Source organism: Littorina saxatilis, linkage group LG3 (genome assembly GCF_037325665.1).
Source record: "Littorina saxatilis isolate snail1 linkage group LG3, US_GU_Lsax_2.0, whole genome shotgun sequence".
NCBI lineage: Eukaryota > Metazoa > Mollusca > Gastropoda > Littorinimorpha > Littorinidae > Littorina > Littorina saxatilis.
Genome location: NC_090247.1, coordinates 74,808,331 through 74,823,620, shown reverse-complemented (window position 1 = coordinate 74,823,620; position 15,290 = coordinate 74,808,331). Strand labels below are relative to the sequence as shown.

At 45.3% G+C, this 15,290-nt stretch overlaps 2 protein-coding genes across 2 annotated transcripts in view; one reads left to right on the top strand and one right to left on the bottom strand.

Annotated features, from left to right (window-relative positions):
* Positions 1-1,742: 1,742 nt before the first annotated feature.
* Positions 1,743-6,120, top strand: LOC138961324 (uncharacterized). Its single transcript, XM_070332924.1, has 2 exons — positions 1,743-2,614; positions 2,832-6,120. The coding sequence occupies exons 1-2, from the start codon at positions 1,743-1,745 to the stop codon at positions 6,118-6,120; spliced, it is 4,161 nt and encodes a 1,386-aa protein (XP_070189025.1).
* LOC138963252 (DNA mismatch repair protein Msh2-like) overlaps positions 5,016-15,290 on the bottom strand; it is a 44,712-nt gene continuing 34,437 nt past the window's right edge. The window contains exons 20-27 of the mRNA XM_070335316.1: positions 14,817-14,912; positions 14,050-14,114; positions 12,530-12,697; positions 11,930-12,021; positions 11,412-11,566; positions 10,536-10,603; positions 9,586-9,699; positions 5,016-8,945 (exon numbers count right to left, since the gene is read on the bottom strand). Coding sequence (XP_070191417.1) covers positions 8,778-8,945; positions 9,586-9,699; positions 10,536-10,603; positions 11,412-11,566; positions 11,930-12,021; positions 12,530-12,697; positions 14,050-14,114; positions 14,817-14,912 — 926 coding nt within the window. The 3' untranslated portion in view covers positions 5,016-8,777. The remainder of the gene's footprint in view (positions 8,946-9,585; positions 9,700-10,535; positions 10,604-11,411; positions 11,567-11,929; positions 12,022-12,529; positions 12,698-14,049; positions 14,115-14,816; positions 14,913-15,290) is intronic.

Sequence of the window (15,290 nt, the reverse complement as noted above, 5' to 3'; positions counted from 1 at the left end):
CCAATTTCAAATCATGTGGATTTTTCTTTAGTGTAGCACACTGTCGCGGACAGTTGTATGTAGTTATAAGGTTCCTTGGTCGGGCGTTGCTGACAGGTACCTGTGGCAAGGTGGGAAGACCGGTAGCTGGGCTTAGCTCAGTGATTCGCGCCTTGCACGCTTTGCACGCATTGCACGGGACGTTCACGGTAAGCTGCGCGCTATTTGTAGGGTTCACCGTTTACCTGGTTGCTGACTGAGAAATTCATAGGCATTCTTTTTTCTGTCTCGGCCGAGACCAGATGTTTGTTCGAACGGCTTCGAAATTCGTGTGTGAATTGTCGTTTGAGTTCGAAGTTATTTTCAGTAGTAATGTACGTCTACTGAGGACTTTGTTAAAGTCGGTTGCGTAAAGTGCGCGATGTTTTTCATTAGCCTGTGTGAGGTAAGTCTTATTTCTTGGTCTAATTGGATAGACTTTTGTCAGTTTTTGCTGAAGGTGAATTAGCGGCCGGTGGCAGGGAACGGGGAACCTACGTTAGTTACCAGTTGTACTGTTTTGTCTCGTCTTTGTGTTGTTGTAAATAGTGTTCATCATAGTGTTTAAAAGGAAATCATTATAATGGTAAATTATATCGTAGAAGGAAACCAAAGTTTAGTCATTGTGCTTCCTCCTCATCCCTAATAATGATGTCTATTGGAGGAGGAAGTCACGTGTCTTATATTTTTGGGGAGAATATTGACTTTGGTCTTCTAGGCTTTCAGCGTTTACTGTCGAAGACAGACCGGACGGGAAGGTGCGAACCCTAGCTTCACAGCATGGAGGAGGCACCACCACGCTGCTGCGTGAGCAGCCAGTTTGGACTCTCGCATCGTCACCCCCACGCTGCTGTGTGAGCAGCCCCTCTGGATCTTCTCCGAGGCTTCATTACGCTGTTTTGAGCAGCTATCTTGTAACGTCACAGCGGCGCAACCACGCTGCTGTTGGGCAGCAACATTGAACCGGCGCCGTCGCTGCAGAGTGTGTGCCGTGTGACAGCTCTTAACTGGGCTGATTCTCTCACCCCCGCGACAGAGACGCAGGTGTCGACCCGAGGGCGCACCCCCCCCCCCCCCCCCCCCCTGAATTCGTCGAACGTGTAGATAAGTACTTTCTTACGATAGATATCATTTATGGAATGAGGAGGGCCTTTGTGACGTACGTGCTTTGTGTTTGACTATCCTGATTGTCTCGTATGTCGTTTGTTGACATTATTTTGACTGTTGTGTACTTTCTCATGTTCATCCTCATGTTGTCGTGTTAACCCTTCCATTGTTCCATCCATCGTCACCCCCATATTTCACCCAACTGGGAACTATTAAATACTTACATTTATTTACATCGGTGTTCTGTGAGTGCTGTGTGGTGTGGCCAAAGTTTTTGTGTGAAAAACTAAACATGCAAACGTGCATGCACGCGACAATGGCGAGCTTGCCAGGATAAATCCTCTTTGAATTCAAGGAATTCACTTCATTTTTGTCGTTGGCCACACTTCCCATACACTGGACACTGATGTACTGTAGTTAATTAGCTTTTGTTGTTGTCTGGTAACTGTGGGTGGTTGGAGGGGCCCGAGGGTTAGCATCAGGCCTTGTGGGTTTCCTGTCCTTGTTGCCAGTCAGCTGTGCCTTGTTTTGATTTTTCATGTTTTGGCTAACCGTTTGCTAGTTGGTTCTTGTTTATGGAACTTCGTTCTGGTCGTGTTCTTGATGATAGTGCTATCATGGCGTCTAGGACGGAAAGTAGTTCGGATAGGATTGCTAGGTGGCGTTCACTTGCTGAGGAGCTAGGTGTTAAATCTATCAGTATTCCTGAGTTTATTGCCGAGCGAATGACCCGTGAAGATGCGGAACAGGCTAGACTAGAGCTAGAGAAGGAGAAACTTGAACTAGAAAGGAAAGCTTATCAGGACAAACTTGAACTAGAAAGGAAAGCTTATCAGGACAAGCTAGACGTAGCGAGTCGAGAGACTGATGAGCGAGTTAAGTATGTTCAAGCTCAGCGAGAGACTGATGAGAAAGCCGCGGAAGAAAAACTAAGGCAGGAAAGAGAAGAGCATGACCTTCGCATGCAACTCCTGCAGAGAGAGTCGGAAAGTAAGAGGGTGAAGAGAGGAAGTAGGGATGGAGCTGATGATGAGGGAGATTCCTCAGGTGAAGAAGGGTCTAGTGACCTTCGTGGTTTTCGGCCTTCCATACCGATGTTTGATGAGAGCAAAGAAAACATAGCTACTTGGTTGAAAAGGTTTGAGAGAGTCGCTACCTTGTACAAGTGGAAGAGAAATACGTGGGCAACTAGGGTCTCGACTAGGTTGTCGGGTAGGGCTGTAGAAGTGTACAACACTCTGGATGATGATAGCGCAGACGACTATGACGGTTTGAAGGTCGCGTTGTTAGGCCGCTATCAGCTCACAGCCGAAACCTACCGCCGTCGTCTCAGAACCTGCAAGAGAAAAGAACATGAAACGTTCAGACAGTTCGGTGCTCGCATTGAAGAGAATTTGACTAAGTGGCATGAGCTTTCCGAGATCACAGAACTGAAACAGTTGGTTTTGCTGGAACAGTTCTTGCAGACCCTGAGCGCGGACATGGCCGCGTACGTTAAGGAGAAAAAAACCTCAGACGTTAGCCGAAGCAGTTAAGTCCGCTGAGATTCATTTTGAAGCACACCGTGACAGTAAGAAGTTTTTTCAGCATGATCGTGATCAGGGTGGAAAGGCTGGCGTTGGTGAAAAGCAGAAAAGTGGAGATAACTCAGTTGGTACATCCGGTAGGAAGTGTTTCATCTGTGAGTCCCCCAAACATTTGGCTAGAGATTGCCCCAAGAAGAGCAAGTCGACGGGAGCGGTGAATAGTGGTCCTGAGAAGTCTTTACCGCCCGTCAGTGTACCCACTTTGTGTACTCCCTGTAGCCAGCAAGACTACGACCCGAGATGCCTGGTTGTAGTGGATGGTGTTGCAGTGGAGGGGTTGCGTGATACTGGATCTCAGGTTTGTGTCGTGAAGAGTTCATTAGTTTCCAGGTCTCAGTTCACAGGACAGGATCTTGAGGTTTCTATGGCTGAGAAAGACATCAAGAGGCGCTATCCAGTGATTAAGGTTCAGGTTGAATGTCCTTTCTACACTGGTGAGGTTGAGGCTATCGTCATGGATACACCTGTTGCTGATTTCATTGTAGGTAATCACGCCCGGCTGGGTGACTCGATTGTTCTTCCAGTGTACGCTGTGTCCAAGGTTGTGTCAGTTGTCACTCGTGCTCAGGCTGCCGCTGAAGGGAAGAAGTCGACTTTGTTACATGTTGCTGCTCCAGGGCTAGAAACAGTCACCCCTGAGCAGTTGCATGACCTTCAGCGGAATGATTCGACTTTGAAGAGTTGTCGTGAGGCGGCAGATCGCCGAGATGTCAGAACGTCTGGTCACTCCGGTGAAGTTGGGTTTGTTTGGAAGAAGAAGATTCTGTACCGTGAGTATCGCGGTGGTGGTAGCGTCTATACTCAGGTTGTTGTTCCCCAGCAGTTGAGGTTAGGTGTTATCAAGTTGGCCCATGAACCGCCTATGGGAGGTCACATGGGTGTCCAGAGGACACGTGATCGAGTTTGGCAGCAGTTTTTTTGGCCAGGTATGTGCGCAGACATACGTCGCTTTGTGTTGTCTTGCGATCAGTGTCAGAAGGTTTCTCATAAGCCACAGAAGGTACCGTTAGGTAAGATGCCTCTCATCGATACGCCGTTCGAGCGTGTGGCGATCGATCTGGTGGGTCCCATCATCCCTGCTTCTGAGTCTGGTAACCGGTACATCTTAGTGTTTGTGGACTACGCTACTCGGTACCCGGAAGCCATTCCATTGAAGTCGATTGAGGCTGTGAAGGTTGCAGAAGCGATGTGGGCAGTCTGGACTCGAGTAGGAATTCCCTCAGAGATTTTGACAGACCGTGGTACCCAGTTCATGTCCGAGGTGATGAAAGAAGTGGAGCGTTTGCTGGCCATCAAGGGTTTAGCGACTACTCCGTACCATGCGCAAGGAAACGGATTGGTGGAACGGTACAACGGAACACTCAAGACCATGCTACGCAAGCTTGCTCAAGAGAAACCGAAGCAGTGGGATCGCTACATTCCTGCACTCCTCTTCGCTTATCGTGAAGTTCCACAGGAGAGTCTGGGATTCTCTCCCTTTGAGCTTCTATACGGCAGGACAGTGCGAGGACCCATGTCTGTTCTTCGCAACCTATGGACGGAGGAGCAAGTCGATGAACAAGTTCGTACGACTTCTGAGTATGTGGTTGACTTGAGGAACCGGATTGAGGAAACCTGTAAACTGGCGCGTCAGAATCTGTCAGCTGCTGCCCAGAAACACGCGGAGGTGTTCAACCGGAAGACAGTTCGAAGACAGTTCCAGCCTGGAGACAAGGTTTTGTTGCTGCTGCCGCAGAAGAAGAACAAGCTGCAGTTGTGTTGGCAGGGACCGTTCGACGTTTTGGAGAAGAAAGGCGAGTCAGACTACAGGATTCGGATCTACGGGCGTGAGAAGCTGTACCACGCCAATCTTCTCAAGTTGTACAGAGACCGACAAAACACCGCGGACCCCTCAGATGTGATACCCACCGTAGCGGTGGCGGTGGTTGAAGAAACTGAGGAGATGATTTCGCCTGATCGGGAACTACCCCTGCCCTGCTTGGAGGGCGAAGAAACGGTGAAGGACATCAACCTGTCTGCTACACTGACTGCCGAGCAACGACGTCAGGTGTTGGAGATTGCGGAGAGGCACGAAAGAGTTCTTACTGATGTCCCCCTTCAGACGCCTTTGGCCGTTTTTGACATGACGGTGGAATCCGCGAAACCGGTTCGAGTGAAACAGTACCCTTTACCTTATGCCAAGGTAGAGACCATCAAGGAAGAGGTGCAGGCCATGAAGAAGTTGGGTGTTATCGAACCGGCTGCTTCTCCCTACAACGCCCCTGTTGTGCTCATCCGCAAGAAGGATGGGAAGGTTCGCTTTTGTGTGGATTACAGGCGGCTGAATGATGTAACAGTCTTCGATGCTGAACCACTCCCAGATGTGGAACACCTGTTCGCTGGTTTGGGTCGAGCGACTTACTTCAGCAAGTTTGATCTTTCCAAGGGGTATTGGCAGATACCCATCCGAGACGACGTCCGTCCCATGACCGCGTTCACCACTCCGGTAGGCCAGTTCCAGTTTACCGTCATGCCGTTTGGACTGAAGAACGCCGTGGCTGTGTTTTCCCGTATGATGAGGGCTTTGCTGGAACCGCTGGGGAGGAACGACGTTCATAACTTCATGGACGACATTCTGGTGGCGACCGAAACCTGGAGGGAACATTTGGCTGCGCTGGAGGCTGTGTTGCGGCGCCTTGAGCAGGCCAATCTCTCTGCCAGACCGATGAAGTGCTTCGTTGGGTTCGAGGAGTTGAGTTTCTTGGGTCACGTGGTGAGGAAGGGTGAGATCTTACCTGAGGACAACAAGCTGCAGAAAATTGACGAGGCTCCGGTTCCAGAGACCAAGAAGCAAGTTCGGGCGTTCCTTGGTCTAGCCGGATACTACCGGAAGTTCATCCCAAATTTCTCTGCAATTGCTCTGCCGCTCTCTGATCTGACAAAGAAGAATTCTCCCAACACCGTGGTTTGGACAGCCGAGTGTGAGAAGGCATTCAGGGCTCTGAAAGCCAGGCTGACCTCAAAGCCAGTTTTGCAACTGCCGGATCTGTCGCAGTCATTCACGCTTCGGACGGATGCCTCTGATCATGGACTGGGAGCTGTGCTTATGCAAGAAAAGGATGGCGTGTTCCACCCTGTCGCCTACGCCAGCCGGAAGTTGTCCACCCCGGAGAGCAAGTACTCCACCATTGAACGTGAGTGTCTGGCCGTTGTATGGGCTACCCAGAAGTTCCAGCCATTTCTGTACGGACAGACGTTTGTGTTGGAGACAGATCACCAACCACTGCGTTACCTGCAGACAGCAAAGGTGGTGAACAGCAGGCTCATGCGCTGGAGTTTGTTGTTGCAAGCCTACAGTTTCACCGTGCGGGTGATTCCCGGTAGTCGCAACGTGGGAGCCGACTACCTCAGTCGGGCATGCGTTGAATAGGGATCTTTTGCCGTGTAGACAGATGTCTATGCTTAACTTGGGGGGCATTGTCGCGGACAGTTGTATGTAGTTATAAGGTTCCTTGGTCGGGCGTTGCTGACAGGTACCTGTGTCAAGGTGGGAAGACCGGTAGCTGGGCTTAGCTCAGTGATTCGCGCCTTGCACGCTTTGCACGCATTGCACGGGACGTTCACGGTAAGCTGCGCGCTATTTGTAGGGTTCACCGTTTACCTGGTTGCTGACTGAGAAATTCATAGGCATTCTTTTTTCTGTCTCGGCCGAGACCAGATGTTTGTTCGAACGGCTTCGAAATTCGTGTGTGAATTGTCGTTTGAGTTCGAAGTTATTTTCAGTAGTAATGTACGTCTACTGAGGACTTTGTTAAAGTCGGTTGCGTAAAGTGCGCGATGTTTTTCATTAGCCTGTGTGAGGTAAGTCTTATTTCTTGGTCTAATTGGATAGACTTTTGTCAGTTTTTGCTGAAGGTGAATTAGCAGCCGGTGGCAGGGAACGGGGAACCTACGTTAGTTACCAGTTGTACTGTTTTGTCTCGTCTTTGTGTTGTTGTAAATAGTGTTCATCATAGTGTTTAAAAGGAAATCATTATAATGGTAAATTATATCGTAGAAGGAAACCAAAGTTTAGTCATTGTGCTTCCTCCTCATCCCTAATAATGATGTCTATTGGAGGAGGAAGTCACGTGTCTTATATTTTTGGGGAGAATATTGACTTTGGTCTTCTAGGCTTTCAGCGTTTACTGTCGAAGACAGACCGGACGGGAAGGTGCGAACCCTAGCTTCACAGCATGGAGGAGGCACCACCACGCTGCTGCGTGAGCAGCCAGTTTGGACTCTCGCATCGTCACCCCCACGCTGCTGTGTGAGCAGCCCCTCTGGATCTTCTCCGAGGCTTCATTACGCTGTTTTGAGCAGCTATCTTGTAACGTCACAGCGGCGCAACCACGCTGCTGTTGGGCAGCAACATTGAACCGGCGCCGTCGCTGCAGAGTGTGTGCCGTGTGACAGCTCTTAACTGGGCTGATTCTCTCACCCCCGCGACAGACGCAGGTGTCGACCCGAGGGCGCACCCCCCCCCCCCTGAATTCGTCGAACGTGTAGATAAGTACTTTCTTACGATAGATATCATTTATGGAATGAGGAGGGCCTTTGTGACGTACGTGCTTTGTGTTTGACTATCCTGATTGTCTCGTATGTCGTTTGTTGACATTATTTTGACTGTTGTGTACTTTCTCATGTTCATTATGTTCATCCTCATGTTGTCGTGTTAACCCTTCCATTGTTCCATCCATCGTCACCCCCATATTTCACCCAACTGGGAACTATTAAATACTTACATTTATTTACATCGGTGTTCTGTGAGTGCTGTGTGGTGTGGCCAAAGTTTTTGTGTGAAAAACTAAACATGCAAACGTGCATGCACGCGACACACACTATAATGAACACATGCGTCTCTGAATTTAGAATCCTAGTTTTCTTGCACATTAAACAGCAACTAGAATTATCTCAAGTACTGAGCATTCTAAGGAATAAGAATACTGTAGTACACAATGATGCAACACAAACACAGGCATACTTGGTTCTCTTTACCCATGAAGGTGAATAATGCTACATTTTATCAACAAACACAACCTTGCATGCAGAAAACACACACACTAACACGGTCTCTCTCACTAATCACTCTTCACACACTTATCCATCCCTGCTCCCCCTCTCTCTTGTGGCATATACTAGCAGAATGATGTTATCAACGAACACAACCATGCATGTAGAAAACACACTCAAAGAGCATCTACCCATCCATCAATCTCTCTCTCTCCTACCCATCCATCAATCTCTCTCTCTCCTACCCATCCATCCATCCATCTATCCCTCTCTGTCACGCACTCAAGACACTTGGCTGAGGTTTTATGTTTGTTTGCTTAACGCCCAGCCGACCACGAAGGGCCATATCAGGGCGGTGCTACTTTGACATATAACGTGCGCCACACACAAGACAGAAGTCGCAGCACATGCTTCATGTCTCACCAAGTCACATTATTCTGACACCGGACCAACCCGTCCTAGCACTAACCCCATAATACCAGACGCCAGGCGGAGCAGCCACTAGATTGCCAATTTTAAAGTCTTAGGTATGACCCGGGGGGTTCGAACCCACGACCTCCCGATCTTGGGGCGGAGACCTTACCACTAGGCCAACCGTACCGGTACTTGGCTGAGGTACACCAAGCAAACCTGGGAACCAGTGCAACCACCGAAACTGGGTAGTACATTGCGGTAGGGTCAGAATGGTCCAAATTGAAATTTGCCGTGATTTCAACTACGGCCAAATAAAAATATATGTTGGTTATGGGGAACCCGACCGACCTTATTTTTTCCCTTCCAACCCTAAAACGTTTTTTTACATTTCTCCAAAAAAACTTTTGCCACATTTTGCGAAGGGAAGTAACCTTCTTTAAAATCAACTTTTTAAAAAAGCCGACCTACCGACCCTATCTTTTTTGGTCACGTTACCCTAAACCAACATATATCTTTGTTTGGCCTAATCAGACCCGGCGGCTGGTTCCCATCCAGTTGGGTGGGACTGAAATTCACTTTGTGCACATTGGCCCAGGAAGCAAGCAGACATACAAGGCAAGTCTAAGCAGCAGCCTGCCTGGCAAGCACATCTTTGACAAAGGGATTCTCTTTGGCGTCAACCTCTGCCTTGAGTTTCTGCACCTCTTTATACAGCTGTTCGGCCGTCATGTCAGACGCTGCTAGTTCCTTGGCCTTGTGCAGAAACGACCGTATAATGTCTTCACCTTCCTGAAACATAGAACAACATGCAAAATTATGGAAGGGAAGAATCGTAAGATCTGTAAATGAAGGTGTACAGGAAGTGTGAATGTGTCTAGTACAAATATACTCGTTAATTTCCCCGATGTGTGTGTGTGTATATGTTTGTTTATGCGTATGTGTGTACAATCTGTGTGTGAATACCAGTACACTTATGTTTGTTTGTGTTTGTATGTTTGTGTTTGTATGTTTGTGTTTGTGTGCATGTATGTAAATGTGAGTGCATGTGTGTGTGAGATCGCAGATACTGAGTGTGTTTGAGCCCAGCCTGTTTTTCCCTCTTCAAATGTTATGTGAAAACTTGTCTACACAAAATTCAACATAGATTAGAGACTGATATTAATTGGGCCAGCTTGACTTCGCAAAGTCTACTTCACAAAGTCTACTTCACAAAGTCTACTTCACAAAGTCTACTTCACAAAGTCTACTTCACAAAGTCTACTTCACAAAGTCTACTTCACAAAGTCTACTTCACAAAGCTCACTGCACAAGCTTTGCACTCAAGTTCTGGTAAAAAAGACTTTGAGAAGTCAACTTTGAGCTCAATTTAAGTACAGTCTTTACAAAGGGAAAGATGGACAGCTAGAAGTAGACACACTGGAAAACACACCTCTTTGGCCATTTTGCGTTTCTTGACGGCTGGCTCCTCGTCCCCGTCAAGCTGTGTTCCCGACACACTCATGCTCTGGTAATCCTCCAGCTCGTTGGCTTTCTGGCGTGCACACTGATCATCACACAGAGATTGGTTAATAACAAACTTTCCTTATAACAGTAAAATTGGTAACAGGCCCAAAGAAAATAAACTTGTTTCTGATGACAAACACACACAAAATAGGGTCGGAAGGTCAGTCGCTATTTTTTGGTTTTTTGCTTGAAGCTAGTTTCTAATTTTCACACGTGCATGTGGCTTTCTATTGGCCGGAAATCGTGCGAGCTGTGTCCCCTGGATGTTGGAAACAAAATTACTTTCCTTGTAAACTCTAAAAAAACAAGGTTTTGTCATGTTTAATTCTTTTTTTGAAGGGTCGACCGGGGAATCGGAAACATTCCATTTTTGTCTTGGCCTAAAGTAAAACGACTGTTCCTTTTAATATTTAGGTCGTCTTGCGTTACGCCAACCCCATTCCCCCACACCCACAAGCAGATGTAAAATTAATGCACATGGCAACTAATAATTATCAACAGCAGATTATCCATTTCACTCACATGCATGTAATTATTCATTTCTTTTTAATGGCACAGAATTCAATTCTTAAATTTTACATAAACAAAGATAGCAATAATTTGTAGCTGTACTCTTCATGACTTTCTTTTTCTGCAACCATTTTGTTTGAGCAGAGTTGATATCTTAGAGAAATATGCATGTGCATGGGTGGGACTGCACAATGTCATGAATCCTGATGAATTTTAAGGGGGGGGGGGGGGGGGTCTGGGGGCCCCCAGACGATGAAGGATTTGTAAAAACCCGTCACCACAGACATAAAGAATCCGGATTTTCGGAATATACCGGAAGAATCCCAGCCATGCATGTGTGTCAAAGAGCAGGATGTAAATCCTCACCTCTACAACATGTTTGGGAAAGTGGGCCAGCTCAGCCACGTGAATTCCAAAGCTCTGATCACAAACACCTGTCACAGAAAAACATATTGATGGAAAATGGTCAGAAAAAATTCTGTGCACAGTTTTAATGGACTCACAATCTTGAATTTATTTTTTCCTTCAGGGAATACTTGTGAACTGCAGACACAAACAGGTGTTTAAAGAATCTACAGGTGTTTCAAGAATCAACAGGTGTTTCAAGAATGTACAGTTCAATAGGTTACAATAAAATGCTGCCCCTACAGTTACAGAAAACAGATCTTATTCTGTGAGAATCTTAAACGAAATGAGGCCGAGCGCTGTTTTAGAGATCAAATAACCAAAGGGAAGTAAGGAGGAAAGTCGCTTGTTCATTCCAATGCTTGTTATTCTCTCAGGTGCCAGGGGACTGGTTCCGTATAACTCTCGCTTACTCCATTACACATGTTGTATGCATTTTGTTTGTTTGTTTGCTTAACGCCCAGCCGACCACGAAGGGCCATATCAGGGCAGTGCTGCTTTGACATATAACGTGCGCCACACACAAGACAGAAGTTGCAGCACAGGCTTCATGTCTCACCCAGTCACATTATTCTGACACCGGACCAACCAGTCCTAGCACTAACCCCATAATGCCAGACGCCAGGCGGAGCAGCCACTAGATTGCCAATTTTAAAGTCTTAGGTATGACCCGGCCGGGGTGCGAACCCACGACCTCCCGATCACGGGGCGGACGCCTTACCACTAGGCCAACCGTGCCGGTCCGTCGTATGCATTTAGAGCGCTTACTTCCGTTTGGTTATTAGATCTTATTCTGACAAGCTAATGTGTGTTGCAAGAAGCATTTTTACTTTGTACCTGGCTTAACCCTGTAGAGCAATGTCAGGGTGTCGTTAGAGGTCAAGGCCGTGACATGCAGGTTGTTGACGGTAGGTACCACATCAGCCAGTGCTGTCAGCTCATGGAAGTGAGTGGCGAACAGACAGAAACACGCGATCTTCGTGGCTATGTACCTGTTGACATTATCACACATAGGTGTCAAAATCCAAAAAATAAAACCATCTAACAAGAGAAAAAGACGCGCATGCACACATGCATGCACACACACAATTAAAACCTGATCCACTGACATATGATAAACACTGATCTCATCAGTGTCAAACAACAAAGTCAAGAAAATTACATAAATAAACATATCAAATATGTTCCAGATTCTGGAACTGCATGGATATCCCGTTGCAAAAAAAACCAACCTCTTTTTTGTATTTTTTTTTCTTTCTCAATTCATACACTCCATTTTAAATCCCCTTGAATGAGATAGGTAACATAAACCGTATGTAACAAAGCAGAAGTCAGTGGGGGAAAGCTTGACATACTCAGATATTGCCCAGGCCAGACCAAAGCCATCGTAGGTTGATGTACCTCTCCCCAGCTCGTCAATGATGATCAGAGAATCCTTTGTGGCAGACTGAAACAATTTCCAGTGAATTGTTTATGCTTGTGTCCACAACTTGAATGAAGTTTCATGTTCATATGCAACAGCCAGTGCTTCTACCTTTAGTTTTATGGTAAGGTAAATGAAAGCCCCATGTAATCTGTTCACAGTATGGTTCACTGCTGCATTTTGGGAAAGATTCAAGAGTAAACGTTTACATTGTAAGTGAAGACAATTATATAAATTCATGCGCTCAGAGGGTCCAGCATCTTAGGCTCTTTTCTCAAAGTCAGCACAGGTTTCATTGTTTCTCAAAGTCAGCACAGGCGCTTTCTTCATAACAAACTATCTTAATGTGCCTGCACATTTTTCTAAGCCACCAATACTACATTTAAAATCCAAAATAACAGTTCTGTGCCTGAACACAAAACTGCACAAGACACACTCATGTGTATTCAGGCTTTAGCCATATCCATGCGTATGTACCTGTCAAAATAAAGACTGTTTTCAACAGGAGGTGTATCTAGAATGTTTGCCTCACCCTTAGAATGGACGCTGTTTCCAGCATTTCTGCCATGAAAGTGGATACGCCCTTCAGCTGACTGTCTCCGGCCCCAACACGCGCCAGTACGCAGTCCACAATGCTCACTTCTGCCTCTGAGCAGGGAACGTAACAGCCCAGTTGTGCCATCAGAACCGCCACTCCAACCTGTTGAGATACAGTCACAAATCAAATATTCATGTGTAATTTTTTGTTTGGTTTTTATATTTAGTCAAGTTTTGACTAAATATTTTAACATCGAGGGGGAATCGAAACGAGGGTCGTGGTGTATGTGCGTGCGTGCGTGCGTGCGTGTGTGTGTGTGTGTGTGTGTGTGTGTGTGTGTAGAGCGATTCAGACTAAACTACTGGACCGATCTTTATGAAATTTGACATGAGAGTTCCTGGGTATGAAATCCCCGAACGTTTTTTTCATTTTTTTGATAAATGTCTTTGATGACGTCATATCCGGCTTTTCGTGAAAGTTGAGGCGGCACTGTCACGCCCTCATTTTTCAACCAAATTGGTTCAAATTTTGGTCAAGTAATCTTCGACGAAGCCCGGGGTTCGGTATTGCATTTCAGCTTGGTGGCTTAAAAATTAATTAATGACTTTGGTCATTAAAAATCGGAAAATTGTAAAAAAAAATAAAAATTTATAAAACGATCCAAATTTACGTTTATCTTATTCTCCATCATTTGCTGATTCCAAAAACATATAAATATGTTATATTCGGATTAAAAACAAGCTCTGAAAATTAAATATATAAAAATTATTATTAAAATTAAATTGTCCAAATCAATTTAAAAACACTTTCATCTTATTCCTTGTCGGTTCCTGATTCCAAAAACATATAGATATGATATGTTTGGATTAAAAACACGCTCAGAAAGTTAAAACAAAGAGAGGTACAGAAAAGCGTGCTATCCTTCTTAGCACAACTACTACCCCGCTCTTCTTGTCAATTTCACTGCCTTTGCCATGAGCGGTGGACTGACGATGCTACGAGTATACGGTCTTGCTGAAAAATGGCAGCTACTTGACTAAATATTGTATTTTCGCCTTGCGCGACTTGTTTTTGCTTCTGTGAGCTGTGTCAGTTACTACATCCTACTTCTTTCCTCATTAGGCAAAACAAAGTAAATTAGTTTCTGATGACAAGGTGAAAATATATTTACAGAATGCATTTTATTGGCTGGAAAATCGTGCGAGCAACACTGATCTAAAAAAATAGTAACTTTCCTTGTAAAGTCTGCAAAAACCAAGTTTTGTCATTTGTAATTTTCTAAAAAGTTTGAGGGTTGGAAGGAAAAATAGGTTTGGTTGGGGAATCAGAAACATTGAATTTTTGTCTTTGCCATATCTCTGTAACTTCTGTGTCCAACCGACAGCGAAAAAACTGGCTGAATTCTCTCTGTGTGTTCTGTGCATATACAGGTTGGCATGTTCACACATCTGTCTGTGTTCATCACACAGCCTATGTGCATTTTTTTCTGCATGTAATGCCAGAAAGAAACGTACAGATCTGATGTAGGTTGACTTTCCTCCCATGTTTGGGCCTGTGATGATGTGGAACATCTGGTCATCTGGAAAAGGAACAAACATACTGAAATAAACTTTGTCTTATTACATAACAGATTCTAGGCAATTATATCAATACAAAACCTTAGAAGAGTTGCAATGACCACATCTGCATTTCAGGCTCATAAGTGATGCAAACAAGATCTTCAAAATCTATCACAAGAAAACAAAACTGGAACCGTGACCCAAAATATTTAAAGTCTGTCAAACAGAAGTTTATACAGAAACATCATAAAATACATCTCACATTTGTAAAAATACACTCCTGAATTGCTTGTACGTGTACTACAGTGAAATCCCTGGATAAGACCCCCAAAACCTCAGAAATGGAGGTAAATTGACAGTGGCTGTGAGCAAAACCTCAGAAATGGAGGTAAATTTACAGTGGTTGTGAGCAAAACCTCAGAAATGGAGGTAAATTTACAGTGGTTGTGAGCAAAACCTCAGAAATGGAGGTAAATTTACAGTGGTTGTGAGCAAAACCTCAGAAATGGAGGTAAATTTACAGTGGTTGTGAGCAAAACCTCAGAAATGGAGGTAAATTTACAGTGGTTGTGAGCAAAACCTCAGAAATGGAGGTAAATTGACAGTGGCTGTGAGCAAAACCTCAGAAAAACCCAGTCTTAAAAGGGGAGAAGGCTTAAACTTGGGTGTCTTAAAATGTTGGGTTCCACTGTACAAAAAATGCTTAGAAAAGAGTTGAGTACCTTTCTGAAAGATGCCGTCATTAGGAATGAAGGAGACATCATCCTGAACCTCCAAGCATGGGTGTCGCGCTTCCTTCAGCTTGAGCACACCAGAACCTGTCACACATTTATCATTCATAGATTTATCCTTACATGGGGGAGATGGTCTTGCGCAGACCGCTAATAATTCAGGGAGAAAAAGTACATTTTGAAAACAAAAAACTTGAGTCTGAAATAAATGAAAAGCAAAGACACATTCTTTACTGCTTGAAGGCAATTGAGAGAAAGAAAGAGACGGAGACAGAAAAATAGACAGTGTGTGTGTGTGTGTGTGTGTGTGTGTGTGTGTGTGTGTGTGTGTGTGTTTGCAAGCATGTGTGTGTTCATGCATGTGTGCATGCTGAGGACAAGTATGTGTGTAGTTGCTTGACATGAAACATAAATCCTAACGCAAGTCAACGAAACAATAACATTCACACAACACCAAACAAATAT

Bases quoted from the DNA above. Each gene is read 5' to 3' on its own strand.
- LOC138961324 (XM_070332924.1), top strand. From the start codon at position 1,743: ATGGCGTCTAGGACGGAAAGTAGTTCGGATAGGATTGCTAGGTGGCGT. The intron at 2,615-2,831 runs GTACGTTAAGGA...ACATTTGGCTAG, and splicing joins CTGAGCGCGGACATGGCCGC to AGATTGCCCCAAGAAGAGCA.